This window comes from Passer domesticus, chromosome 8 (assembly GCF_036417665.1).
Source record: "Passer domesticus isolate bPasDom1 chromosome 8, bPasDom1.hap1, whole genome shotgun sequence".
NCBI lineage: Eukaryota > Metazoa > Chordata > Aves > Passeriformes > Passeridae > Passer > Passer domesticus.
The window spans coordinates 44,812,060-44,836,768 of record NC_087481.1 but is presented as its reverse complement, the minus strand read 5'-3'; the positions used below and the strand labels follow the sequence as shown (position 1 = coordinate 44,836,768).

General features: G+C 60.0%; 4 protein-coding genes across 11 annotated transcripts; 2 read left to right on the top strand and 2 right to left on the bottom strand.

Moving 5' to 3' along the window:
- Positions 1-390: 390 nt before the first annotated feature.
- RRP12 (ribosomal RNA processing 12 homolog) lies at positions 391-12,951 on the bottom strand. Its single transcript, XM_064431037.1, has 34 exons — positions 12,522-12,951; positions 11,419-11,645; positions 11,257-11,340; positions 10,954-11,030; positions 10,673-10,778; positions 10,389-10,505; positions 10,137-10,275; positions 9,699-9,826; positions 9,314-9,412; positions 9,137-9,228; positions 8,948-9,059; positions 8,686-8,783; positions 8,440-8,554; positions 8,038-8,180; positions 7,730-7,851; positions 7,546-7,610; positions 7,274-7,436; positions 7,034-7,188; positions 6,587-6,654; positions 6,306-6,399; positions 5,946-6,104; positions 5,741-5,821; positions 5,556-5,661; positions 5,307-5,414; positions 5,055-5,212; positions 4,636-4,727; positions 4,388-4,546; positions 4,038-4,210; positions 3,785-3,901; positions 3,601-3,650; positions 3,238-3,316; positions 2,316-2,383; positions 1,832-1,914; positions 391-1,638 (listed from the first exon to the last, which is right to left on the bottom strand). The coding sequence occupies exons 1-34, from the start codon at positions 12,658-12,660 to the stop codon at positions 1,536-1,538; spliced, it is 3,879 nt and encodes a 1,292-aa protein (XP_064287107.1). The 5' UTR covers positions 12,661-12,951; the 3' UTR covers positions 391-1,535.
- A 120-nt stretch (positions 12,952-13,071) lies between these two features.
- PGAM1 (phosphoglycerate mutase 1) lies at positions 13,072-15,709 on the top strand. The gene is made up of 4 exons (XM_064431046.1): positions 13,072-13,301; positions 13,665-13,939; positions 14,448-14,628; positions 14,721-15,709. The coding sequence occupies exons 1-4, from the start codon at positions 13,160-13,162 to the stop codon at positions 14,888-14,890; spliced, it is 768 nt and encodes a 255-aa protein (XP_064287116.1). The 5' UTR covers positions 13,072-13,159; the 3' UTR covers positions 14,891-15,709.
- Positions 15,710-16,258: 549 nt separating this feature from the next.
- Positions 16,259-18,516, bottom strand: EXOSC1 (exosome component 1). 2 transcript variants are annotated; one of them, XM_064431049.1, is made up of 8 exons: positions 18,385-18,516; positions 18,086-18,201; positions 17,862-17,936; positions 17,195-17,283; positions 16,968-17,001; positions 16,801-16,851; positions 16,638-16,722; positions 16,259-16,493 (listed from the first exon to the last, which is right to left on the bottom strand). In XM_064431049.1, the coding sequence occupies exons 1-8, from the start codon at positions 18,413-18,415 to the stop codon at positions 16,387-16,389; spliced, it is 588 nt and encodes a 195-aa protein (XP_064287119.1). In that variant the 5' UTR covers positions 18,416-18,516; the 3' UTR covers positions 16,259-16,386. The 2 variants fall into 2 exon arrangements, with proteins under 2 accessions (XP_064287119.1, XP_064287120.1); XM_064431050.1 differs by having other exon boundaries at positions 16,401-16,538.
- Positions 18,517-18,530: 14 nt separating this feature from the next.
- ZDHHC16 (zinc finger DHHC-type palmitoyltransferase 16) lies at positions 18,531-24,509 on the top strand. Of its 7 annotated transcripts, XM_064431040.1 has the most exons (11): positions 18,952-19,361; positions 20,618-20,973; positions 21,173-21,367; positions 21,545-21,633; positions 21,831-21,859; positions 22,061-22,194; positions 22,416-22,463; positions 23,044-23,129; positions 23,403-23,526; positions 23,599-23,669; positions 24,009-24,509. In XM_064431040.1, exons 2-11 carry the CDS (start codon positions 20,737-20,739, stop codon positions 24,121-24,123), a joined length of 1,128 nt encoding a protein of 375 aa, XP_064287110.1. In that variant the 5' UTR covers positions 18,952-19,361; positions 20,618-20,736; the 3' UTR covers positions 24,124-24,509. The 7 variants fall into 7 exon arrangements, with proteins under 7 accessions (XP_064287115.1, XP_064287113.1, XP_064287112.1 ...); XM_064431045.1 differs by lacking the exon at positions 18,952-19,361 and adding an exon at positions 18,531-18,638 and having other exon boundaries at positions 23,403-23,669; XM_064431043.1 differs by lacking the exon at positions 18,952-19,361 and adding an exon at positions 18,551-18,638 and having other exon boundaries at positions 20,437-20,973; positions 23,403-23,669.
- The last annotated feature ends 200 nt before the right edge of the window (positions 24,510-24,709 follow it).

The window sequence follows — 24,709 nt, the reverse complement described above, 5'->3', positions numbered from 1 at the left end:
GAAGACAGAGAGCTCTGCTGGGTGTAGAGCCTCAGGTTACAGGTGCTGGTGTCTCAGAAGGTGACTGCTGCCTGTCTCCCCCTGTCCTGCTCTGGGGGCCCACCATCAGGCCCATGCTGCAGGCAGCAGAGGAAGATGCTGTAGTTCCTGGTCACAAGGTGCTGCTGGAGAAGCCTGCTCCTGCAGGCCAGGCTGTGAGCTGCCTTCTGGCAGGACGAGCAGCAGCACCTCAACTTGGCCCTGGGGCTCAGGGGTCCCCCTGAGAGCCCTGGGTGGGACAGCACACAGGGAACAGCATTCCTGGCAAGGCAGGACCAGTGTCAGTACAGGAGCTCCTCCTCCATCCCAGGCTTTTAAAAGGATCTTGGGGAAAAAAAACAAACCCAAGCATAAGAAAGCCACAAAACTGGATTTGCAGCCTCCAGAAAGAAGCCTGCAGTAAGAGGCTGAACAAGCACAATCCCTTTAGCTCATTACAGAACTGAGAAGCGTTGCAATTGCAGCATGTAAGCTGCCACAATAGGAAATTACAAAGGGCTGAAGGCTTTTTAATATGAAAGAGGAAGGGAAAGCCAGCTACATTCACCAACGTGTTCTTTGCAGTGTGAGCAAAGGGACCTGCACCCACTACCCTCAGCCCTGCTCTCTTCAGCACACTTGGGCCAAACACCATCTTTTGCACTCAGTGTAGAAGTAGCTGGGCAAAACCTGATGCTCAGGCCAGTGTGACAGGGCTGAGCAGCTAAAAAGGTTCAGGATTACTCATGCTGCTCAGGTCCAGCTGGCAGGAAGTGGCCAGAGCAAAGGGCTTCTCTCAGCTCTCAAAGTAAGAGAAATGGCAAGGCACAGAGGTTTGCTGTAGCAGTTTTCCAGCCAGTTTGAAGAAATTTGCAGTGAACTCTTCCTGCCCTGCCATTAGGCATGGCTGATATGGGGAAAGTGTCCAGTGGTCAAATGGCAGTCACTTTCTGCATGGCACAGATCCCCTGGCCACGGTTTTGGGCAGAAGAGTCTGCCAAGGAATTTGGCAAAGAAAGCTGGTTGTAAGGACTTCAGCCTCTCTGGCTTTGTTCTAGAACAGCTCCACATCTCAGCCCCACTGCACATGTGCCCCACTGCTGCTCCTGGCAGCCTCCAGGCAAGCCCAGTGTGGGAGAGAGAGCTCTGGCCCCAGGTCCAGAGTGATGCTGGTGTGAGCCCTGCAGGATGCAGCCCTGCAGCAGCAGAAGGACCCGCTGCACATGGACAGAAGGCACAGCACAGTTATGTAAGATCTGCAGGGAAGGAGAGGAGGAATCTGGGCTGGGTAAGAACAGAGGATATTTATCAATACAGAGAATTCTTTACATATTACTTGCTCTCACACACACACACCCATGCCTGTACCAGGCACAGAAGGGCCATTAGTCCATAATACATCCAAGTGGCGTCCCAGGGAGTCTCCAACAAATGGAGTCACCTTCAAGAGGACCCCGAGCTGCTCCACTCGGAGGGTGCTGTGTCCTTGGTAGGGCAGGTGGAACACAGGAGGGTCCTCAGGAGCGCTGGGACTTCAGACGGTTCCTGCGGCCGGCCTTGGCCCCGCGCTGCGCTCCCTTCATCAGGCCCTTGAACTGGCCCTGCATTTTGGCCCGCTTCCTGCAGGGAGCAAGGAGCAGGAACCTGGTTTGGTGCAGGCACTGGGCACTCCTAACAGATGGGGATGCTGCTCCAGACTCCGCAAGAAGTGGCACAGCAGATGACAGGGAGCTCCCAAACCCACCAAAAAAACCCTAACAAAAAGCAGGATCAAACCCATTCTCACCCCTGTGCCCTTCCTGGTTAGCCTCACCTTCTGTTGAGTTTAGCTCTGTTCAGGGGGATGTAGGCATAGGGGTCGAGTTTGCCCTTCTTCTTCACGTCACCTTTACCTTTCTGTGGGAGACAGCGACATGAGAGACGATGCAGCACCAGGGAAAATGCATGTGTCCCCTTCCAGTGCAAGCCTGAGAGCTGGATATCCCAAAGACTCTGTTGCAGTGGGGTGCCAGCTGAGCACACTGCCCTGGGAGGCTGATTTCCCACCAACATGTTGCTACAGACACCTGCTAAGAGCAGTGAGCAGGAACTGTCTGTGGCAAGGACAGGACAGAAATTTTGAAATGGGCTGGCAGTGTTCAGAGATACTGAGTGTTTGGCAACTCCTCCTGGAGCAGAGATCCCCTCCAACCTTGATGCTACAGGACCAGACTCCCAACAAAAATGATGCTTCCTGCCCCAGCAAAGTCCAAGCATCCTCACAGACAAACCCTGCAACCCCATGGGTCCCTCCTCACCTTGGATCTATACTCTGCACCAAAGGCTGGCTCCTTGTTCAGCGGCCGATGGATCCCAGAGCCTCCAGCTGGAAAAGAGAATGTGTGTTGGAAAAGGGTCTTGGGCCTCCCACTGCCCAGTTCTAGGCTGTGGAAGCTGTTCCTGGTTTTGTCTCCAGCTCTTGGTGTCAGGATAGCAGAGGGGTAGCCACAAGTAAAATCTCAGGAGACATGTGTAGAGAACTGTCTGAAATTAATGAAGGCAAATGCTCCTGGAGAGAAATAACCCCAGTCACCAGTTCAGAATGAGGGCCAGCCTGGGGAAATCAGCTCTGCAGAGAAGGACCTGGGGATCCTGGTACAAACAAGTTGTTCATGAGCCAGCAGTACCCTTGAGACCAAGAATGGTGTCCTGGGGTGCATTAGGAAGAGCATTCTGCCCCTCTAACTCAGCCCTAGTGAGGATACACCTGGAATGGTGTGTCCAGTTCTGGGCTCCTCGGTGTAAGAGACATGTGGAGCTCATGGAGCTGGTCCAGTGAAGGATTGAGGGACTGGAGCATCTCTCTTATGAGGAAAGGCTGAGAGCTGGGTCTGTTCAGACCAGAAAAGAGGCACCTAAAAGGGGATCTCATCAGTGTCTGTAAGTATCTGAAGGGAGGGTGTGAGAGGATAGCACCAGGCTCTGCTCGCTGCTGTTGGGCAATAGGACAGAGGCAATGGCAGAAACTGATGCACAGGAAGTTCCACCTGAACATGACAACTTCTTTGCTGTGTGGGTGACTGTGCACTGGAACAGACTGCCTAGAGAGGCATTCTGGAGTCTCCCACAATGGAGATACTCAGGAACCATCTGCATGCAATCATGTGCCATGTGCTCTGGGATGACACACGGTTCTGGCCCTCAGGGGAGCCCCAGACTGGGCACAGGCAGAGGACTTACCTCTATACTGAGAACAGGTTCCAGCCTCAGCTTCCTCATCGTCTGGCTCCTCTCTGAACCGACGCTTCTGACTTTTCTTCTGCAGAAAAAAACAGCAGGAACCCTGTAGCTGGCTTGGCCCTACAGTTCTGCCCTCCCATCGACCCCCAACTCCCTGCTTCCTCCCATGGGCACCAAGAGACTTTCCAGACAGCACATCCCCATCCCAGACAACTTCCTGCACCCCTCCAAGCAGCTGGCAACTGCCTGGTGTCCCCACTGGTCCCTTGGGCAGAGCTGCAGCTGCCATGGCACAGGCAGTGAGTGGTTTGGCAAGGATGAGATCCCCCAGCATCTCCTCAGGACCTCGAGCCCCATACTCACACTGCGGAGCCCCACATCTTGCAGCACATCTGCCATCTCCTCATCTGCTCCTGTGGTACAGGATAAGAAGGTCAGTGTGTGATGAGGGCATGGGAGAACATCCCCCCAAGACCCCACATGCAGGTGGCAGGATGAAAACCATTCAGAGCAAGTCTAGAGTGGCTCCTGTCAGCCCAAGTAGTACCTTTGGCTTCATCATCATCCACCTCCTCTTCCTCTTCATGGATGATCAGGCGTCCATCCTCAGACATTTGGAAATCATGGCTCACTCCTCTGGACCGCTTGGGGCCTGGCTTGGTGGCTGCTCAGAGAGAAATGGGTCAGGGCCTGGAGAAGGATCCAATTCTGGGGGCAGCAACCCCCAGGGCCCCTGTGCATTGCAGCAGCCCCTGCCCCATCTGTCCCACCCCAGCCCCATCTGAAGCCCCACTCCTTACCCAGCACTCGCTGGGACACATTGGGGTCCAGGAAGTTGAGGGGCTCATCATCTTCCCCTTCCTTCAGCCATGCCTGGCCCTTCTGCCGTGCTTGCTTCCTCCACTCCTTGCTCCGATGCCATTCCTCCTCTTCCTCCTCCTCATCCTCTGAGTCAGCCAGGATCTCCTCCATACTGGTCAAAAAATGGAGAGGATGATGGAAAATGGATTAAGCCCAGGGGTGCACCTTGCCCCACAATGAAGAGCAGCCCTGGAGATGTCTCCAGCACTTCTAGAAGCACCAGCTGAGCAGATGCAGTGCCAAGCCCCTTGTGGGGGCTGCTCTTTCTCCAGCCTGAGCCCATCTTCACCTGTCTCCTCTGGGCTGTGGTGGTGGTGCCTCCTCCTCATCCATATCCGCAGCTGCCTTCTTCAGGGCACGCTGCTTGCGGCTCCGGGATTCCGCCTTGCGGATGTTCACCAGCACCTTATGGTACTCGGCTGGCAGCAGCCCCTTCACCAGCTCAAAGCTGAGGAAACACACAGAGCAGTCAGCACCCACTTCTCCTGCACTGCTTCCCAGAGAGCCCCCTCACCAGCCCAGGAGACCCTGGCTTACCCGAACTTGCGGATGAACTTGATGAAGAGGTTTCGCAGCTTCATACGGAAGTGGCGTCTCATGTCATCCGAAAGGTTCCCCACAGCCTCCAGCTGTCAGGACAGAGATCCTCAACACCAAAGCACGCCTGCCTTGGGGACCCAGCCTCCCAACCTTTATCTGCATGGCCACCTTCTTCACTCTGCTGCCATCTCTCCACGCCTGCCCCAGGTAAGGCCATGGGGAGGTGTCCATGCTTGGCAGTGCTAGCTCACGGGGCTTTTCTGGCATGTCTATGCCAGGATGCAGGAGAGGAGCCTCCTCACTGCCATCTCAGCCACTGAGATCAAGGTTGTTTTCTTGGCTCCCAGGCAGAGTGAGCTGGAGATGCTCCTGTCTGCCCCACCACCCTCCTCAAGGCACTCCGTGCATGATCTCACCATTGTTTGGACATGCTTGCCCAGGAGCTTGGTGTCCACCAGCAGCAGTGTGACTTTCAGGAATCCCAGGGCTGCCTTGACCACATCCCGAGTGCGGGAGGCCAGCAACAGGCAGATGTTCTGCAGGAGCTGCTCCACCACACTGAACTCCAGGTGATCTGCAACCATGGTGGGACTCAGCCACAGAGGGCTTCCTCCTAACACCCACCTCCCCAAAGGGCTCTGCCTCGTCCCCCCAGCCCCCCTGCTCACCTTTGAACTCGAAGAACAGGCGTGTCAGTGCCAGCACGGTGCAGCTGATCATGGTGACTGAGCCAGTGAGCCCCACGTAGATCAGGAGCAGGAACCGCTGCATAGCCTCTGCAAGAGGGGGATGACTCAGGGCCCAACTGCTCGGTGTCCAGCAGCATCCCTGGGCCATTTCAGCAGAATGTTCGGCATGGGTCTGACCTCCCTAGGGCCAGAGTGGCCGTGGGGCTGAGCAAGAGAACAGAAGCTCACCTTCAGGGGTGGGTCCAAAGCGGATGAAAGCATGGCCCATCTCCACGAGCAGCATGAAGGCGTTCTTGCGGGCCCCCACTGACACCTCCTTGGTGCACAGGATGACCTGGAGAACCAAGGCATGTCACCACTGCTGCCACTACCACAGCCAGAACCAGCCAGCTCTTCACAGGGACCATGCTCACCTCTGGGACCAGGGCAGTGACAAAAGGCTCGTGCTCTGCAGATAGCTGCTTCACAATGTGGAACAGGCATTTCAGACGTGGCTGGGGAAACAAACAGACCAGCACTGGTACACCCAGGGACACACACCTGGTCACCCCTGCCACCCACCCCATCCCTTCCCTTCCAGCAGTGGCTGATCACCACCACCACAGCCCCTGTTCTCACCCTCTTGGCCGGGGATGCTGCGCTCTTGAGCGAGTCCAGCAGTGCTGTCTGCAGGTCCTGGAGGTGGGAGCGGACGAAGGCCTGGCAGGGAGCATGGGGAGCAGCACACACCTCCTCCAGCACACGATACGCCTTCTTCTGCATGCTGCGCTCTTTGCTCTGCAGGGACAGCCAACATGCTCCCACTGTCAAGGCAGCCCCTCACCATGGTGTCTGAAGGGACACCAGCACCCCACACCACCCAGCAGAGACCCATCCCCTATGGCAGCTGCTCAGCCCATAGGTGTGGGTCCAAGCTGGCAGCAAGCAGAAGGTGCCCACTGCAGCCCCAGCACCTCTCAGGGCTGAGGACCAGCTCACCTGGAGGGAAGGCTGGATGGTACGGTACAAGGAGTCCAGGGACTGCTCATCAGCATAGGGTGCCATTGCCACTATCAGGTCTAGCATGGAGAGTCTGCAGCAGAAAAAGACACACAGCTGCAGCTGTTAACTGTGGCATCACATCCTCACCAAGCTGGGACACCAGCTGCGAGTCACATCAAGTGCACAATGGTGGCAAAGCCCACACAGGATAATGACCTAGTGCTGCTCACCAGGAGCACACCAGGAGTTTTACCCACCAGCATCAGCTCCCAGGTTACCTGGCAAACTCGGAGCTCTCAGGACTGGTCAGCTTTGCACTGGCTTTCTCCAGGAATCCACACACCATCTGCAGGGCAGGCACAGAGAGCAAGATCAGAACTGATTGAATTGAGTGCTTTTACAAGAGTTTACAATCCACCTGGCAAACAACTTGCTAAAGGACTTTGCAGAGACCAGAAGCACCAGTGAGTCAAAAAAGACCTGGACAAATTCACAAAGAGCTTGTGCATGATGGGTGAGATGTGACTGTAATACTGGGGAACCCCAGAACGTGGGCTGGAGAGGTCTCCCTGCCCATGAAGGCAGGAAGGGCTGCTCTCTAACTGAAGCCTTTCTTCCTGTCCTCTTCAATCAGGCCTGCACCAAAGCCCCATCAGACTGAGTCTGGCTGGGAGAGACTGGCCCGAGCCAGGACAGCTTGCCCCAGTGCCCCACAGGCCCCTCACCTGAGGATCTGTGATGGTCAGGTAAGCACGGACAGTGTCCAGCACCGAGCGCCGCTGCGCACTTGTGCCCCCATCCTCCTCAGGCTGGCTGTACACGTTGAACAGGATGGGCAGGAAATTTTTGGCAAAGCGACCCACTTCTGCTCTCTCCGCATCTAGGGAAAGGATGACAGGGGTCTACAGATCAGCATTTCCCCTCCCACAGGTGGCAGGAACCCACAAGGACCTGTTTGCCCCAACCTGTCTCGCAGCCTTTGTGGATGAGGGTGCGCAAGGCCTGGCACACCGTGGGGCGCAGATCTGGGCGCTCGCTGATGGCCATGCCCAGGGTGCGGGCCAGCCCCTTGAAGGCCCCCAGCACATCTGTGGCATGGGTGCAGAAGCCAGGAAGCAGAGTCCAGACCTGGAAGGCAAAGGAAAAAATGGGAGGCCACAGTTTTTGCCCAAGTCACTGCTCCCCAGCCTGGTACCAGGGGTACACTACGGCAAGGCTCCCAGGCACTGCTTGTTACCTGCCACTGCAGCGTGTCGTAGATCTTGGCCTCCACACTCTTGCCAGCCTGGGTAAACTCCAGGGCTGTAGAAGAGAAAGAGATAAGTGGAGCAGAAGACGTTGCAAAGCCTCGCTCCACTCCAGGGCAGAGAAGGGAGGTCCCACCCTGGACTGCTGAGCCCCTAACACGCTGCTCTCCTCACCTCTGTTTTTCAGGGCAGCTGCCAAAGGCAAGAAGTAACTGGTGAAGAAGGCAAGCCGGGCACCCTGCACGTTGTCCCGCAGCACCGGCAGGAGCCAGCTGCGGGGGAAATCCAGCGTCTCCCTGGGGAGCAAAGGCATGGGTCAGGAGGGTGTGGGGCACTGCCAGCATCAGCCCCTGGGCACAGGGCACCTTCACCCAGCCCCAGAGCTGGGCACAGGTAAGCTTAGCAGCCATACCTGCAGCACTGCATGGGGACTGAGCAGAAACATAACAGCTGCAAAACTGCTACCCCGTGGCTGTACTCACTCCTTGCCATTGATCTCCAGGGGCACAGCTTCCAGCAGCACCTCGGGACCCATGGTGCTCACAGCAGCCCCCACTGCCTGGTCCACTTCAACAGTGTAGGGAAAGTGTGGGGAGAGACGCAGGTCACACAAGGACTGGAGACACTGTGGGAACAGAGCAGCACAGTCAGAGAAGAGCCGTGTGCACAGGTCTGGCACATATCACTCTGCCTGCCCAGGGATGCCAGCTGCCCTGCACACCCCTGTGCCCAGTGTCACAGAGCTGTGCATGCTCTGGCCACACACAGAGCAGGGCAAACAGCATGGCCCTGCTCCAGCTGGAGGGGGCAACACAGCCCGGACAGCAGCACAGCCACCCCACCAGCCTCTATGGATGAATCAGTGCCCTTTTAGCCTGGCTCACCTTCCTCATGATGGGATGGCACTGCTTCCCACATGTCTCAAAGAAGATCTCCAACACTCGCAGAACTTCATTCCACGCTGCATGGAAACGGTATGTCAGCCCTTCCTCCACTGATCTGGGGAGAAGAAGGAAGATGGTCACACTGACAGTATTCAGGGTGCCCACCAGGCCTGCTAGACCCCACTGAGGACTGGGCAGAGCTCAACCAGACCCATGGGCAGCCCCTCCCACATCGCTGCTCCTCACCTGAACATCTTGCACAGGTAGGCAGCAGGGGCTGGGGCAGATGCGGACACAGTGCCCACATCCTCCATGTGGGGAGCAATGCACTCACTCAGGATGGTCTACAAGGGCAAACAGGAAAAATGGGACAGCAGTTGGACCACAGAATGCCCAGTCTCACATGCACAGAGGGGCATACCACTCACTGGCAAGCCCCAAGCCCCATGGCAGAGCCCCCCACAAGGCCCAGGGTATCCAAGCAGGGAGAGGTGTCTGAGTGTGGTACCTCCAGGGTCTGTGCTGCTGCTGACACCACCTGGGAGTGTGGGGACAGGAAGCAGTTCATGGCAGCAGAGAAGAGCCGGGGCAGGTGAGCCCAGCACAGGTCCTTCTGCAGCCTGGAGAGAAAAGAAAGGCCAGATTAGAGAGCAAGCAGCCACCTCTCCCCTCACCCAGCCATGGCCCCCGTCTGCACCTGCCCAGGTTGATGTGTGCCCGCTCCATGGTGGACAGCCAGGTCAGCAGGGGCTGCAGGTCACTCGTGCTGGGCACGTAGTCATAGAGAGCCTGCAGAAGCAGAAGGGTGGGTAGGTGGGTGGGTGCTGTGCAACTGCCAGCTCTGTCCCTCCCCACACTGGTGCCCCAGACTCACAGTGATGATCTGGGCATTGAGCTCGGCTGGCAGGCAGGCCATGCTGGCCTGGGCGCTGAACAGGCTGTGGAAAGCTTGCATGGCACACGCCGTCACCAGCTGCAAAGGACATGGTGTCAGGAGAGAGGGCTCTGCTTTGAACCCACTGTCCCCCTATCCCAAAGCAGGCTCTGCCCTGGAAAACCCAGCACTACTGCAGCTATGCTGCATCTGCAAAGCCTCCCTCTTCCACAGCAGTAAGGCCAGAAAGCTGTCCTGGGCTCTTTTCCATTTGCATCTACATTTCCAGGCTCCCAAGCGACAGCTGAGAGAATCTGATCCCTTTCAGAGTGTAGCCCATGGGGAAAGGGTCTGCCCTTGTCATCCCTGGAGCAGGAACACTCACCACATGGCTGAGGGTCATGACTCGGAGCAAGGTCTCACAGCAGGTCTTCACCACAGCTGCAGGGAAGCAGGGCAGCACGTCCCGCAGCAGGGCAAGGACGTGCAGGGTGGTGGTGGCCTCCTTGGCACCTACAGGAGCAGAGCAACCTCTGAGCCTGTGGGACACCACAGCAAAGCCCTGCCCAAGGCAAAGCCCCCAGGACAGCAGTGGGGCTGACCCACAGAACCAGGGTGAACACTCCCCTAACTTCTGGGAACAGGAAAGCACCAGAATGGCTGAGATGGCTTCAAAACACCATAGGTGCCCCAAAGATATCTCATACCCTCCCCAGCAATCCAGTATGCTGCAATCAACCCTCTTCCCTCCACATCCTTATTCTCCCACAGTGGCAGAGTCCCCCACATGCAGCTACAGACCCCATGCTCCAGTGCCCCACACCTCCAGCTTTTTCAATCTCCTGCACGCAGAACTTGGCGGTGGAAGGTGCTGCAGGGTGATGCTCAGGGGCTGCATCACCAAACATGAACTCGCTGCCCCTCAGGACAGAGCACACGCCATACTGCGCTGCCTTCCGCACCTGGGGGGAGAGGAACCCAGGTGAGCAGAAACTGCAGACCCGGGGGTACAGCCATCCCCAGAAACAAACCCCAAAAACGGCATCATCTCCTGCCACAAGAACTGGGCTCTCACCTTGGGCTTGGTATGAACACAGAAGCTCAACAAGCCGTGATAGACCTGCAGGGTGACAGGGTAGCTCCAGGCTGCCAAGTCTTGTTTCCGTAGCAGTGTGGCCAGGCAAGAGAGGACCTATGACAGGGGAGCAGCAGGGGCATTAGAATCACCCCACAGAGACATCTTCCTTTCACTGCAGGGGCCTCAGGCCGAGCACCCAGCACCAGCCTACAGCAGCAGCCTTGACCCCAGCACTCAGCAGACCCAGAGCTGACAAGGCTGGCTGCCTCTTGGCTACTCACCCATCGCAGGGCAGAGGTGGAGCTGCTGCAGGCCTGTGAGGACACGATACTCATGAAGGCTTTTGAGGCATCTGAGAACTTTTTAATAAGAACAGGGCTCGGGACCCTGCCAGGAGAAGGGGACATATCAGTAGGGTGAGGAGCAGACAGCTGGTAGCTGTCACATAGGGGACTGCATCAGCAGCTCACCCCAGCTGGATTTCTTCCCTAGCCTGGGGAGGGAGGACAGCACCAATCCCTTCTCCATGATAGCTGTCTCTGCTTCTCTGCCAGTCACTCACCGCTTTAGGACAAGGTTAAGCAGGTAGGCAACAGCAGACAGCGACTCAGGGGACTCCACTGCCTCCAGCGTGGTCATCTGGGAACAGAAGGTGGCTAAGTGATGGGTGCAGGGGGACACACCAGGCCAGCCTTCCCCAACCCGTGGGGAGGCGGAAATGAAACCAGGAGCAGCCCAACAGCATCTCTGCTGAACAAAGCCACTCAGGCTACCAACACAGCACCTTTGTCCATCCCTCCCCAGAGCCCACCCACGCTGCCAGCAGCAGCTCCCCTCCCACCCCTTCCACACAACCAGCACTCACCAGTGCAGCAAAGTATTCCGTCTCGCTCTCCGTGCCCCCCCGGGAGCGGATCACCTCCGTCACCGCCGCCAGCACGGCACAGATCTGTGAGCAGCCAGCAAAGCAGCTCAGCACCTCAGCCTCGCAGCCAGGGCCCACCCCCTCGCCCAGCCCTGCCCGTACCTCCTTGTGAGCGGCAGAGCTGGATTCCCAGAAGCGCTGCACCTTGCTGAAGGTGACGTTAGTGCAGTCGCTCAGGCCGCTCAGGAAGGTGCCGCAGGACCTGTCGCTGGCAGCCCCGTCCTCCTCCGCAGGGAGCTGGGCGCTGCCGCCCGCCCGCTGCAGCCGCGGGGAGCCCGACTGCAGCTCGTTGTGCAGCTTCACCGCGTCCACCGTCAGGTTACTCTTCTCTGCGGGGGCGAGACGTGTCACAGCTGAGAGGTCACACTGCTCCACCGTGCACCCCAAATCCCCCGAGCTCCCCTCCCCTCCCAGCCAGACTGGCTTGGCTGGGCTCATATCCAGCATGGGGAATAGAGGTGCTGCTTTGCCCCAATGGGCAAAGGCACATCAGTAACTGCAAAGAGCTCTCATTGCATGCAAAGAAACCAGAGCACAGTCCAGTCATCTCTGATGGAAGAGAGCATCATGTCCCCACAAACGTGTGCCGGTGTGTCAAGCCTTTAACACTAAGGTGCTTCTTGTACCCTGCCCTATTTATCTTCTTCCACCTGAAACCCTAGCAACCAGACAGCCAGGAGAGATGCTGCATGTTCCTCTGAGTCCCAGACATCAGTCTGCAGCCAGCATCTGCATGAGATGCTGAGATGAGATTTCCTTGGCCAGGCATCTGCATGAGATGCATGAGAAATATTTCCTTGGCCAGGAGCAGCCGGTGTTCTCGCAGTGCCTGGCAGACTTTGGTTTACCTTCCCCATCATGTGGCCATCTGCATGTTGGTTTCTCACGTTCCTCATCACACCAGACACCACAGCAGCACTTAGAGGTACGGCCGTGGGCTTTGGGGAGCCTTGCAGGGCGACAGGCACTGCGGCACGCCTCTGAGGCCCGGTGTCACTACGAGGTTAACTCCTGAGCCGTGGCCTCGGCTGTACTCCCAGGTTTGCTGCCTCTACCTACCCTGGAACTGCCAGCGGCTCCGCTCTCACTGCTGCCCCAGCCCCAGCTCTCGGAGGACGCCAAGGTTCGCCCCACAGCCCTCAGCGGCCCCGCGCCCCTCCGGGAACAGCCGGCACATGTCAGCAGCCGCCTGCCCCCGTCCTTACCCGCCGGCCGGCTGCAGAAGCGGCTGCGGGCAGCCAGACGATGCTGGCGGGTCTCGGGGTTGGAGTCGCTGCTGTGGCCCTTCCGCCAGCGCTTCAGCTTGGCCGCGGCTCCCGAGCGGAGCCTCCCGCTCCGCGCCATGCTGGCCCCGGCTCCACGTGCGGCCGCGCCCACAGCCCGCTTCCGCTTCCGGCGCCAGCCGCCATCGTCAGTGAGGGCAGCAGTGAGGGCGGCCGCCAGGGCAGGCCGCGTCCCGGCCCAGCGGTGTCGGGGAAGCTCAGCGGGGCCGTGCCCACCGGGGCTGAGATGGGAGACGCGACGGGCCCGGGGGCAGCCACCGGCAAGAGCCCGCAGACATCCCCGTGCCCCGGGAGAGCGCTCAGACCAAGCCCGTAGCCACGAGCGGCGAGTGCGTGTTACGTGTTACCGCGTGCCGTGACGTCACGGTGACGCCACGCCCTGAAGGTCGCACCGCCCTTCGCGGCCGCGCCATGTGGTACGTGCGCCTCCGCCTGGCGCGCGTTTGGCGCATGCGCGTCCCGCTGCGGCGGGCGGCGCGCGGGGCGGGGCGGGGCCGGGCGGGGGCGTTAGTCGCGCGCGTTAGGCAGCGGCGCGAGGAGCAGCGCGCCCCGGTCCCGCCATGGCCGCCGCCTACCGGCTCGTCCTCGTCCGCCACGGCGAGAGCGCCTGGAACCTCGAGAACCGCTTCAGCGGCTGGTACGACGCCGACCTCAGCCCCGCCGGGCAGCAGGAGGCGCGGCGCGGTGGCGAGGCCCTGCGAGGTACCGGTGGAGCGGGGAGGGGGGGCCGGCCGAGAGGGGGGTCGCGGGGACGGGGGGAAGGGGATGCGGCCTGGTGCGGCCCCGTCGAGCCTAACGGGTGCTGGTCTGGGGCTCTCCGGGGCTGGGCGAGGGCCTCCAGGGCCCGGTGGGGGGTTCCGCGCTGCTCAGAGAGTCCGAGGTACCGCGGCGGGCTGGTTCTCCGGTACCGGCCGCGTCCTGGCCGCCGCCGCTTTCGGTAAAGACGAGGACGCGACCGCTACCGGTGCGGTGAGGCCGCCGCCCTTGGCCTTTCACCGGTTGCATAAGGCCGGGCACTCACCTTCCCGGTCTTCCTCCGCCCCCCCCTTTCCCCGTATTTTCTAGATGCCGGCTATGAGTTCGACATCTGCTTCACCTCGGTACAGAAACGGGCGATCCGAACTCTCTGGACCGTCCTGGATGCCATTGATCAGATGTGGTTACCCGTTATCCGGACCTGGCGCCTAAACGAGAGGCACTACGGGGCTCTCACGGGTTTGAACAAGGCTGAGACAGCAGCGAAGCACGGCGAGGCGCAGGTCAAGATCTGGAGGCGCTCCTATGACATCCCTCCGCCTCCCATGCAGTCTGACCACCCCTTCTACAGCACTATTGCAAAGGTAAGACCCATAGCTCTTTGACTGTCTTGCTAGGAGTCTCTTAAAAGTCACCTGCAGGGTGGCCTGGCTGCCTGTGTAAGGTCTCCTGTGTCTCTGTTGCGTTGTCTGGGGCTGTTGTGCATGGTGCTGGTAGACTTTAGGCTGAGTTTATCCTGCTTTCTCCCTGTGGAGTTGCTGGGCATTGTACAGGCAGATCCAAAGAAGAGGGCACAATTTCTCTATTAATCATTAGTGCCATTACCCATTCATGGATGTTTGATCTGGTTTCTTTGCCCGGACAGGCAATGTCTGACTTCTCCCAGGAGGGCTCATGGCCCTGACTCATTGGCTCATGAGTGGCTCATTGCAGCCCCAAACCTCAAAGTCAATTTCTTGCTTCCAAGCCTGCTTTGCTTACATATAGTGGGTCCTCAGGTAGAGAATCTGGGGGAGAGACAAAATCTTGCCACCATATTCCCACACTGGCTGGGGGCACTGGGCTGCTGTGTGAGCGTGGTTGTTGTCCCAGGATCGCCGCTATGCCGACCTGACAGAGGACCAGCTGCCAACGTGCGAGAGCTTGAAGGACACCATTGCCCGGGCTCTGCCCTTCTGGAACGAGGAAATCGTCCCACAGATCAAAGAGGGCAAACGAGTCCTTATTGCAGCTCACGGCAATAGCCTGCGTGGGATTGTCAAGCACCTGGAAGGTAGGTCACCCCTGCAGGGGCGTCCCAGGGACCCTCCCTCCCAGCTGCCACTGTGGCAAGGTCCGAGAGTGACGGCGCTGCTGTGTTTGCAGGCATGTCAGAAGAGGCCATCATGGAGCTGAACCTGCCCACTGGCATCCCCATTGTCTACGAGCTGGACAAGAACCTGAAACCTGTCAAGCCCATGCAGTTCCTGGGGGATGAGGAGACCGTGCGCAAGGCCATGGAGGCCGTTGCTGCTCAGGGCAAGGCCAAGAAGTGAGGGCAGGCAGCAGAGCAGCACACAGTAGAGCCCCCTGCCATCCCCCACCCCTCTGTTCACACCCCCACAGTTGTAGGAACCCGGAGCTGTGGAGCTGGAGGCGCTCCCCACGGTTAGGCCCATTCCCTCAGCAGGCTCCCCTCTGCAGATAGCCTGGGGGCTCAGGGCAAGGGCTGGACACAGGTCTGGTGTGAAGGGAAGCCCTGTCTCTGCCAGGCAGCAACCCCACACCTGTCCATGCTGTGATCCCAACCCTCAGACCCTGTCTGCAGAGGGACAGGCCAAGCAATCCCCTGCCATGCCAGGCTCCTCCTTTGCTTTGCATCCCTGGCAGCTCTCGTCACCCGTTTACTGTAGTTTTGTCACTTGATTTAGTCCTCCTGGGAGCAGTGAGGCAAGTGCAGTGCCGGCAGTGACCAAGGTGGGTACCCCACCCCTTGTGGGTGCGTGGCACAGTGACTGGGATGCCACTGGAAGGGTTGTGTTTTGGTGCACGTGGCACGGCGCCCCAGGGTGGTACTCACGACTCTGGGCCCAGCTCTGCCAGCCCCTGCTTTAACTACTGCCTTCAGACAAGGGTGAGGGAGGGAGCCTGTTGCCTGGAGGTCTGTGTCTGCAACTTGCTTCCCCCAGCTGATGCCCCTCCTCGTCCTGCTGGTGAAGCAGGTGCTGTGTCCCATCCCTCACGTGTGTGTACGTGGCCTGTCGCTGTGGCCTGCCCCTGCCGGTGTCTGAGCCTGGGCTTGCACGGGGTCAGTGTAACTGTCCAACCATAGCAGCCGTCTCGTTCCAGTTCAATAAAGGAGTAATGCGCAATAAGGACGTGTCCACGTGTCTCTGGGCCTGTGGGCTCCTGCTGCCAGCGTGTGCACGTGCAGCACTCGCTGCTGGGCACAGACGTGAGTGTGCAGAAGCTGTGCCAGGCTCAAGGAGCAAAGCTCAGCTCTGCAATCTCTGCCAAGAGGGTGATACCCTGCCATGCTCTGGTTTTTGGGCTCTGTGTGTGCCACACCCTCGTCCCAAAGGGCAGGGCACGTACGTGTGGCCTGAAGAGATATATCCCCAGGCTGTTCTCAGCCACAGCCCACGCTGGTGTGCTGAGACAAGCTCTGCTCCAGGCTTGACTCCTGTGTGGGGAAACCAACCCGGTGAGGCGAGGGCCCAGCACAGCCAAAACCCGGGCTCTGTGCTGTTGGCATCACTGCAGCAAAGTCACTCCATCACCCCTTCACCAGCAGTGAAAGTGTGCTTCCTTCTGCCCCGGGTGTGGTAGAAGCTGCTCCCTCACTGCTGTGCTGCAGGAGCCAGACCAGAGTGCTGCAGACAGCCCTGGCTCCCCCACTGACTGTAAAGAATAAAGCAGGAAGCTCTCAAAAAACATTTTATTATCCAAAAGCAGCAAACCTGTCCTGCCAGTGGAGGCCTGGCTGAACGTGGGAAGGAGGTGGGGGCCCAGGGGCTGCTGTGGCTCCACAGCCCCCTGCGCCCCTGAGGTGTTAGGTCTGCAGGAACTGGGGCTGCACCCGGGCCACCTTCCGGAACTCCTTGGTGTGTGTGCGTGGGCACTGCATCTCGCACCAGCTGATGGGCACCATCTGCACCCCTGGGGACACAGGATGTCAGGCTGCTCCTTCCCAAGCTCGCATTCCTCCGTGGGGAGAGGGAGGCAGCTGCAGCAGCTGCCCCTAAGGCAGGGATGAGCACTGCTTCAGCCCAGACCCCGTCTCTGTCCCTGTCCTGCCCCTACCTGCCTCACTGCGTGCCACCACCACGCCCAGCTCGTTCTCTGCTGTGCTCAGCAGGTAGTTGGACTGCGCGTCCCCCAGGGAGATCTGGTTGGACAGGGGTTAAGGGAAAGCCTTCCACACGGGAGCTGGAGCCAACCCGCTGTCCCCGAGGGGGAAGGATACAACTTTGGCCAGGACGATGTCACTGGGGCGGAAGCTCTTGTACACTTCTACCTGCACAGGAGAGAGCAGGCAGTGCCACACAGCCCTGTCAGTGGGGGGACAGGGCCCCACGAGCACAAACAGGGGGGCAACGGGTGTAGAACAGTTACTGACAGTGTCTCACTGACCTTATCCTTCTCCGTGGCTCGGATATCTTCTCTCCTGAAAAAGGAGATGGAGGGATCTGAGTGCCAATGAGCAAAGACGGCTCAACAGCCTGAGGCAGAAGCTGTCCCAGCCTCGCTGGGTGCCCACCACGAGCTGCTGGACAGCAGCCCAGTGCTCAGGGCAGCCAGCAGCACTGCCCACAGCTGCCTTCCTCCCCTGAAGGGTGGGGTCCTAACCTTTTCCCTACCGTATGGTGCCTCGGAAGGTGGATTTCAGCGGCGTGGAGCCAACATAGAGGATGTGGACCTTGGCAAAGCGAGAGTTAATGCTGCAGACCTGCACGTAGGAAAAGGGAACTCAGTGGCCCGGGCAGGGAAAGGGCAGGGAGCAGGCAGGGCTGCATGGGGAGCTCAGGTCTCACTTGGCCTCCTCCACCCTGTGACCAAGCAATGGTGGGACACCTGGCAGCAAGCCAGGTGGGGAAGATGATACCTCTGCAATTTGAGGCACCAGAATAAGGCTGAGACCTTCAGTGATCCCAGTCCCTGTCCCACCACCAGGAACATAAGGAAACTAATCCCTGGTCTGTGTCATTCTTTCTACAAGCTGCTTGAGGCACTGACCTGCACGCTCCCTGCCCCAGAAAGAGTTATGGAAGGAGAGCAAAGAAAATCCTCCCCTCAAGCCCACCTTAGTCTCAGGACAGGTGTCCCTCATCCCAATACCCACTTTCTTTGTGAGTGAGAGACTCAAGGCAGCCCGTGGGCTGCCCCTGCCCTGGTGGCAGTTGTACAGAGGGGACTAAGAAGCTCAGGGACTCCTCAGCCCACCCCATCCGTGTGCAGGAACAAAGCTCAGCATGAGACAGGGTCGAGGCCCATGCAGTTTGTCAATGCAGCGCTCCAGCGCCCCACCTTGCATGTCACCACAGCCCCCACGTTGGGCAGCAGCTGGGACTCGCTGTCTCTCACCACCGACACCACGGGCAGCTGCAGGGCAAGACACGAGGGTCAGCACAGGGCACAGCTCGTTTTTGGGCTCTGTGTGTGCTCTGGGGTCCGCCCATGGCAGGGCGATTCCCCGCACAGGGAGGCTGTGCAGCCCTGGCGAGGAGCAGCCGTGCCGCGGCCGCGCTCACCTCGCTGTCCTCATTCTTTCTCTCCAGACAGCCCGCCAGCGAGGAGAAGATGAAGCCATGACGAGTGTAGGTGCCGCTGCCAGCCGTGGCCTGCTCCGTGCTGCACAGCCGCTCGCCTGCGACACAGGGGCTCAGCCGGGACCCGGCACAGCGCTCGCTCCTGCGGCCCGGTGCGGGGCATCCCGGGACAAGCCCCTCACTGCCTCCACCCTACTCCTCTCCTAGGCCACCGCGCTCCCTCTCCGGGCAGCCCCAGCCCCAGCCCCAGCCGGAGGAGCCCCGGGCCACATCGCACTCACCAGGGACGCAGTAGCGTGCGGGAGGCGCCATGCCCGCTGCCGACAGGGCATCACCAGAAAGCCCTCACCCTATTGGCTCCAGACGTCAATGCTGCGCTGTAAGCGTCGCGGCTATTGGTTCTCGCCTCCCCGGCGTGAGGCGTGCTGGGAGCTGTAGTGCGGTGGCGGCAGACGGCGGTCCCGGCATGCCGTGCGCGGGCGCTGCCCGTGGGCCGGCGGGGCCCGGGCATGGAGGCGGCGGGCGGCGGGCCCAGGTCGGCGGCGCCGGGCGGGTGCCGGGGCCTCGCGGGAGCTGTGGGCTCGTAGGGGCTGTGGCTGCCGCGGGGCTGGGCGGCGGTACAGCGGTGCCGTGGGGCGGGGAGCGCGGGGGCCGGGAGGCGATGGGGGATGCTCCGTGTGCCGCGCGGAGCCGGGGGGCAGCGGGGGCTGTCGCCATGGGGGCGCTTGGCATGGGGGCAGCGGGGGAAGCCGGGGTCTGGAGGGGCCGGGGTGCTGCGGGGCAGGGAGAGCCGCTGCTGGGAGCTGGGTGCGGTGGGGCTGCCGGCGTGGGCAGCCTTTGGGGATGGGGCGGAACACCGGAGAGCGCCGTGGCGCCGGGCGCTGCCGAGCCACCGGAGGGTGCCACAGGGCTGCCGGACCTGGCAGCGTCAGGCCTCGCCTTTGCTGGGGTGGGGCCAAAGGCAAGGATCCGCTGCCCCCGGCTGTGGTGCTGCCGCTGCTCCTGTCTGTGCTGGCGGCTGCTGTCCCGTTCCGTGGGCTCGGTGCCCCGCTGGGATGTGCGGACGGCCATGGACAGGGCGAGGGCTGGATCGCAGTGCCTGGCTGGGCAGGGGAGAGCTGTGTGGCTCTACCGGAGACTCCTCTCTGTGGTTGTGCTGCTGTCTTCAGGCAGGTGTCTGGGGACACTGGGTCTTGCTCTGGAGCAGGCTGGCTGCCTCTGCTGTGGGTTCCCTGCCCAACAGCTGCTGCTGTTGTAGGTGAGGAAGCTCCTCTGGGGGGCAGGAAGGTGCTGTGTCTTTGGAGGAAAGGGCTGACCTCAACGCCTGCTTCTGGCTGCAGTATTCTGTCTTTTACCACGCTGACAGCACAGGGATGTGTGCCACCCAAAGGCTGCACCGCAGGAGGTTGTTGCTCCACTTTGCACCTGCTGAGTTTCAAGGAAAAGCTCTTGGCAAACCAAAGGGGAAATGTGGAGAAAAGGGTGATGCAGGCGTTTGCATATCCCACCTCTGCCATACCAGGGCAGGAGCCATGCCTGTGACCTGGGATGGGCTGCTGGGTCTGGGGTCCTCACATCCAGTAGATCCCAACCTTGGGGTCAGCCCCACACTCCTCGGGCAGGGTGGGGAGAGCCCTGTCTCATTTGGGCAGGCCATCTGGGTGCTGCAGCTTCTGCCCTCAGGCTCCTGCTGCTCTGCAGGGGCTGTGTTGGTGGGCACAGCAGCGCAGAGGGTGATCCCTGCTGGAGGGACTCTCAGCTCTGGCACCAGCGCCTGGCACCAGACCAAGGCGAGTGCTTGGCCCGGGCTCAGAACGTGCCTTGGCAGGACCCTGGGGCAGCCTTGCTGCTTAATATTGATGGGTATTGCCTGCACGGGGACCTGGGGGCCCCAGCCCTGCAGATCGTTTTCCCCTGTGCTGGGCCAGATCAGGTTCCTCGGCACTCCCAGCAAAGCTCTCAGCAGGACAAGGGGCTCAGCAGGCAGGGGGGCTCTGGCCAGGGGCTGTCCCTGGGCCTCTCATTTGCTGGTGTGTGGCACTGTTCAAGGATCCAGGCAAGGAGAAAAAGGAAGTGTTGGGATTCTTGGAGTGAGGCTGTGAGATTGGGAGGGTGGCCTCTGCAACTTGGTCCAGAAGTTGAGGTGAAGGGAAGTAGCATCCTTCACTTTAAGGGGTGGACTAGAGGAGGAGGGGTAATCCTGTACGGGCCCCTCCACGTTTTCCTTGTGTGGACTCCCCTGTTCATGAACATGTTGGGAAGGGCTGAAATCATCTCTGGAAATGGCCCAGCATCCTGGATGTTCATGCCTTCTCTGGTTTCCTCTGAGTCAGACTCTCCGTGTCACTCCCCCGGCCCCCTCCCCGCTGGGAAAGACGAGATGGGACCAGAGAGCACCTGAGCCCAGATGCTGAGGGGCCTGTGCCCCCTACTCCGTGCCAAGAGACACCGCGGCGACAGCGGCCCCGCAGCCTCCAGGAGTCTGGGCTCAGCTTCTCATCCTTGTCGCTTCAGGGAGCTGCTCCACCGCCACCAGCGCGCCAGGGAGGGGAGACCCTTCCCGAGGGACAGCCAGGCAGCAGGGTGGCCTGCCCACGCCGAGCTCCTGTCCCCGCAGGCGCGGCGCGGCAGGGATGAGGAGCCGGCAGCGGATGTTTGCCGCGGCGATGCGCCTGCTCCTCAAGTGCCTGCGGCTGGGCCGGCGGCGGCGCTTCAAGCTGCTGCGGCACGTGGAGCAGCTGTGGCACTACGGGCACCTCTGCCTGCGCTCCCTGCTCTACAACTCCTTCACCAACGGCGACGTGGTGCTGGACTCTCTCTTCGAGCCGGTCTACTGGCTGGTGGACCATGTCACCCGGTGGTTTGGTGTGGTGAGTCCCCCTCACGGGGCAGGGGGCACGTGGTGCTGGGGCAATGGGCTCAGGGCTGCCTGCTTCAGGCAGGAAGTGAGCTGGGACCTCAGTGTGTGGTTCAGAGTGGTTTCCTCTGGCTCTGTCCTGCCCGTGCCTCTTCCCAGGCAGCAAGGGGCAGGCGCTGCACACTCCAGTGACCCAGGTCCCTCTCCTGTAGGTGTTTGTGGCACTGGTGATTGGGCTGACGAGCTCTATTGTGGCCATCGTGTACATCTGCCTGCTGCCCCTCATCCTGCAGACCTACACACCTGCCTGGATATGCTGGCACCTCGCCTATGGACACTGGAACCTCATCATGATTGTCTTCCACTATTACATGGCTATCACCACTTCACCGGGGCACCCACCACAGGTGAGGCACCAAGTGAGCTACAGCTGGTCCCTGGGAACAGCCTGGTGATGTGGTTGCAGGATGCCTCTAAACTGGGGAAGCTGGGCTGGGCAGTGCAGAGTGGGGAGGCAGCGGAGGAGGGCAGGAGTGTGAGATGCAGGGTTTAGGATGAACAAATCTCTTCTGAACTGTGCACAGGCCAAGAATGACCTCACTGGTGTGTCCATCTGCAGGAAATGCATTGCCCCTAAGCCAGCTCGCACCCATCACTGCAGCATCTGCAACAGGTAGGACACGCTCCCTGTGCCTGGAGCAGCCTTTGGAGCCCTGTTCCTCACCCCCTGCCCCAGTGAGACAGGGGCCCTTCTCTCTGCTCTGCCACCTCCTTGCCCTGTCGCTTGCAGCCTGCAGGGCTGGGAGGGTGCCTGTCCCCTCCCAAACACACCACCTGCACTGGCTCTGACACTGGTCTCCTCTCTCCCAGGTGTGTGCTGAAGATGGACCACCACTGCCGTATCCTTCTGCAGTACTAACGGGTGGCACACTCCTGGGGGGATCCAGCACTGCTTCCCCCTTCTCTCCCAGTCCCTTCTCTTGAGGAGACAGCCAGCATAGGAATGGGTGATGGGAGCAGAGCCCAGAACTGCCTTGGTCCCTGGGTTGGGTTTGGACCCATGGTCTGTCACAGTTATGTGCCTTTAACCCCAGAGGCAGCCTGGCTAAACAACTGTGTGGGACACTACAACCACCGCTACTTCTTCTCTTTCTGCTTGTTCATGACCATGGGCTGCATTTACTGCAGCATCAGCGGCTGGGAGATGTTCCGGGATGCCTACGCAGCCATTGAGGTGAGCAGCCTCTCCTGCCGTGCACCAAGACCGCCTGGCTTCCCCAGGCTGAGCTTGCAGAGCAAGGCTGGGCCAGGCCCAGCCCTACAGTGACTTCGCTTCCCCTCTTCCTCCTCCTGCAAGGCCCCCAGCTGCTCTGGTCCTGTGGGGGTGTGAGGGGAAGGGTCCCTGTCCCGCTCCTCTGAGACACATAACTGGTGCCCTGTTTTCCATCCCCCTAGAGAATGAAACTGCTTGAGAAGGAGAGACTGCAGGTGGCTGCCAACCAGGTGGGACATCCCTGCCCCCCAGCTGCTCCAGGCAGTGTGGAGCAGAGCTGCCGTGCAGGCTGGGTCCTGCTTGGGGCTCTGTTCTCAAGGAGCACCCCCCATCAGAACCAGCCCCCATGTTCATCTCACATGTCAGAGAGCTGGGGCTGGTCAGGCAGCTCTGCTGTGGACAATGCCTCCAGCAGCTTGGGGTCTGCCTCTGCACCCAGCTTCCAGGGGCTTGGGTTGGTGACAGCTTCTTGGCATGTGCTGCTCAGGCCATGGCCTCCTGGTGAAACTGCAGCACTACATACACATCTCTCCATGACCACCAGCTGCAGTGTCCTGACCAGGCCATGGCTGCTCCCTGCCCCTTACCTCCAGCCCACTGTTCCTCACACCTGTGCCAGCTCTGGGTGTCTGTCTGTCTGTCTCGTGGCTGTCCCGGACTGCCTCCCCCTTGCCCTGGCTGTTGCATTAGTTCCAGCTGCAATCCTTCCTTGCTGTCCAAGCTCTGCAGCAGGGAGGGGTGCAGAGATCCCTGTCTGGCTTCACGCTGTAAAGCAGTTTGGGTAATCCTCCCTATCTGTTCCTTTTGCAGACATACTACCAGACCCCACCACCCACCTTCTCCTTCCGCCAGAGAGCTTTCCACAAGAGCGTGGTCTACCTCTGGGTCCTGTGCAGGTGAGGGGGCCTGGGGCTGGGGAAAACAGTCAAGCTGTGACACTGCTTGCCATCTACCTGCCTGTAGCTGGGCTTGCTCACTCTAGCACAGATGTTGCTGCCCTGCCAGCCTTTGGGCCACAGAGAAGGAGAGGTTTTGTCTCTGTCACAGGAGATTAGACAAGCTGACCCACTTACGTGGCTGTGGGTGCGGGGAGGCAGCCTCAGCCCCGCCAGCTGCAGTGCCAGGGAAGGAAGGCCTGTGTTCCACCTGCTGTCCCTTGTCATACCTAGCTCGGTTGCACTGGCCCTGGGTGCCCTGACGCTGTGGCACGCTGCCCTCATTACCCGCGGGGAAACGAGCATCGAACGGCACATCAACAGAAAGGAGAGGCAGAGACTGCAGAAGAAAGGCAAGGTGAGCACAGCCCACGGCACGGGGGCTGGCTGGGGCAGAGCCAGACGTGATGTGCCTCTCCCTGTCCTGCAGGTCTTCAGGAACCCCTACAGTTACGGCAGCTGGGATAATTGGAAGGTGTTCCTGGGTGTGGATGTGCCAAGGTAAAATCCTGGGGAAGCCCCTGCCTGAGAAGGTGGTGGCTCAGCAGCTCTTGGGGTTGTAGGGACAACAGGGGCTCTCCTTGGGCTGCTGGGGGAGGAGGACAACAGTGAACATTGATCCCACACTGCACTGGGCTTTGTAAGGTGTGGAAGACGTGGACATGACTGGCCTTATGCCTCAGGAACCCTGTCTGGTGACAAGGTGGCCTGCCCAGCACACCTTTGCCAAGAGGATCTGAGCTGAGGAGCTCAGCCATTGTGGCAGCTCAGGATATGGTTCCTCAGAGCTGAGAAGCACCAAGACTTCACCTTTTGGTTGTGGCCTCACTTTCCCCACAGGCACTGGCTCACCCGTGTCCTGCTGCCCTCTCCTCACCTGCCCCACGGGACAGGCCTGAGCTGGGACCTGCCTCCCTGCGTGACGGAGCAACGCACACCACTCCTGGCAATCTGAGGCTCCGTGCTCTGGACATTCCTTCTTCCACAGGCAGGGGAGTGCGTGGGGAACCCACTCCACCACTGCAGCTTCCTATGGCCAAAGTGCCTGGCAGAAGGCTGGCACATATCACTGACTGGAGCCAGAGCCATGGGAAACTCTGTGGACAGTGCTGGTGCCTGGACACTTGCCCTCTTGGCTCTTGGTGGCTGCAGGCAGCCCAGGGCGAGGTGGCAGAGCTGCTGCTCCCTGCTCCAGCTGGACGGTGCTGCCCTCGTGAGCACAGGTACAGGCCAGCATTGGCCCAGCTCTGCTCTCTGATGGGCTGGGGGCAGAGGATGGCACCCCCAAGTGCCCCCCGGAGAGTCTTTTTAAGACCACCTACTAAATACTGTTTTTTTTAAGGGAGTCTGTTTTTGTTATCTTGTGGGGGACATGGACTTCTGGGGATGGGAGAAGAGGGACAACAATGTTAAAAGAGGAGGAACGGTCTATAACCAGCAGTACCTTAAGCTGCTGAACACAAGAAGAGCACTGAGGACCCAGCCTGAGCTGCATGGAGACCCTCAGAGCATTATCAAAACAGATATATTTATTCTTCTGT

Coding starts and splice junctions, on each gene's coding strand:
- ZDHHC16 (XM_064431042.1), top strand. CDS start 18,613: ATGGAGGCGGCGGGCGGCGGGCCCAG. Junction 22,195..22,415: donor ATGCCTACGCAGCCATTGAG/GTGAGCAGCCTC, acceptor CCATCCCCCTAG/AGAATGAAACTGCTTGAGAA. Junction 23,670..24,008: donor CTGGGTGTGGATGTGCCAAG/GTAAAATCCTGG, acceptor CTTTCCCCACAG/GCACTGGCTCACCCGTGTCC.
- PGAM1 (XM_064431046.1), top strand. CDS start 13,160: ATGGCCGCCGCCTACCGGCTCGTCCTCGTCCGCCACGGCGAGAGCGCC. Junction 13,302..13,664: donor CGGTGGCGAGGCCCTGCGAG/GTACCGGTGGAG, acceptor CGTATTTTCTAG/ATGCCGGCTATGAGTTCGAC. Junction 14,629..14,720: donor GATTGTCAAGCACCTGGAAG/GTAGGTCACCCC, acceptor CTGTGTTTGCAG/GCATGTCAGAAGAGGCCATC.
- RRP12 (XM_064431037.1), bottom strand. CDS start 12,660: ATGGCGCGGAGCGGGAGGCTCCGCTCGGGAGCCGCGGCCAAGCTGAAG. Junction 9,060..9,136: donor GCACACATCAACCTGGGCAG/GTGCAGACGGGG, acceptor TTTTCTCTCCAG/GCTGCAGAAGGACCTGTGCT. Junction 5,662..5,740: donor TCACTGCCCTGGTCCCAGAG/GTGAGCATGGTC, acceptor TTGGTTCTCCAG/GTCATCCTGTGCACCAAGGA.
- EXOSC1 (XM_064431049.1), bottom strand. CDS start 18,415: ATGGCGCCTCCCGCACGCTACTGCGTCCCTG. Junction 16,852..16,967: donor GAGCCACGGAGAAGGATAAG/GTCAGTGAGACA, acceptor TCTCCTGTGCAG/GTAGAAGTGTACAAGAGCTT. Junction 16,723..16,800: donor ACATCGTCCTGGCCAAAGTT/GTATCCTTCCCC, acceptor CTGTCCAACCAG/ATCTCCCTGGGGGACGCGCA.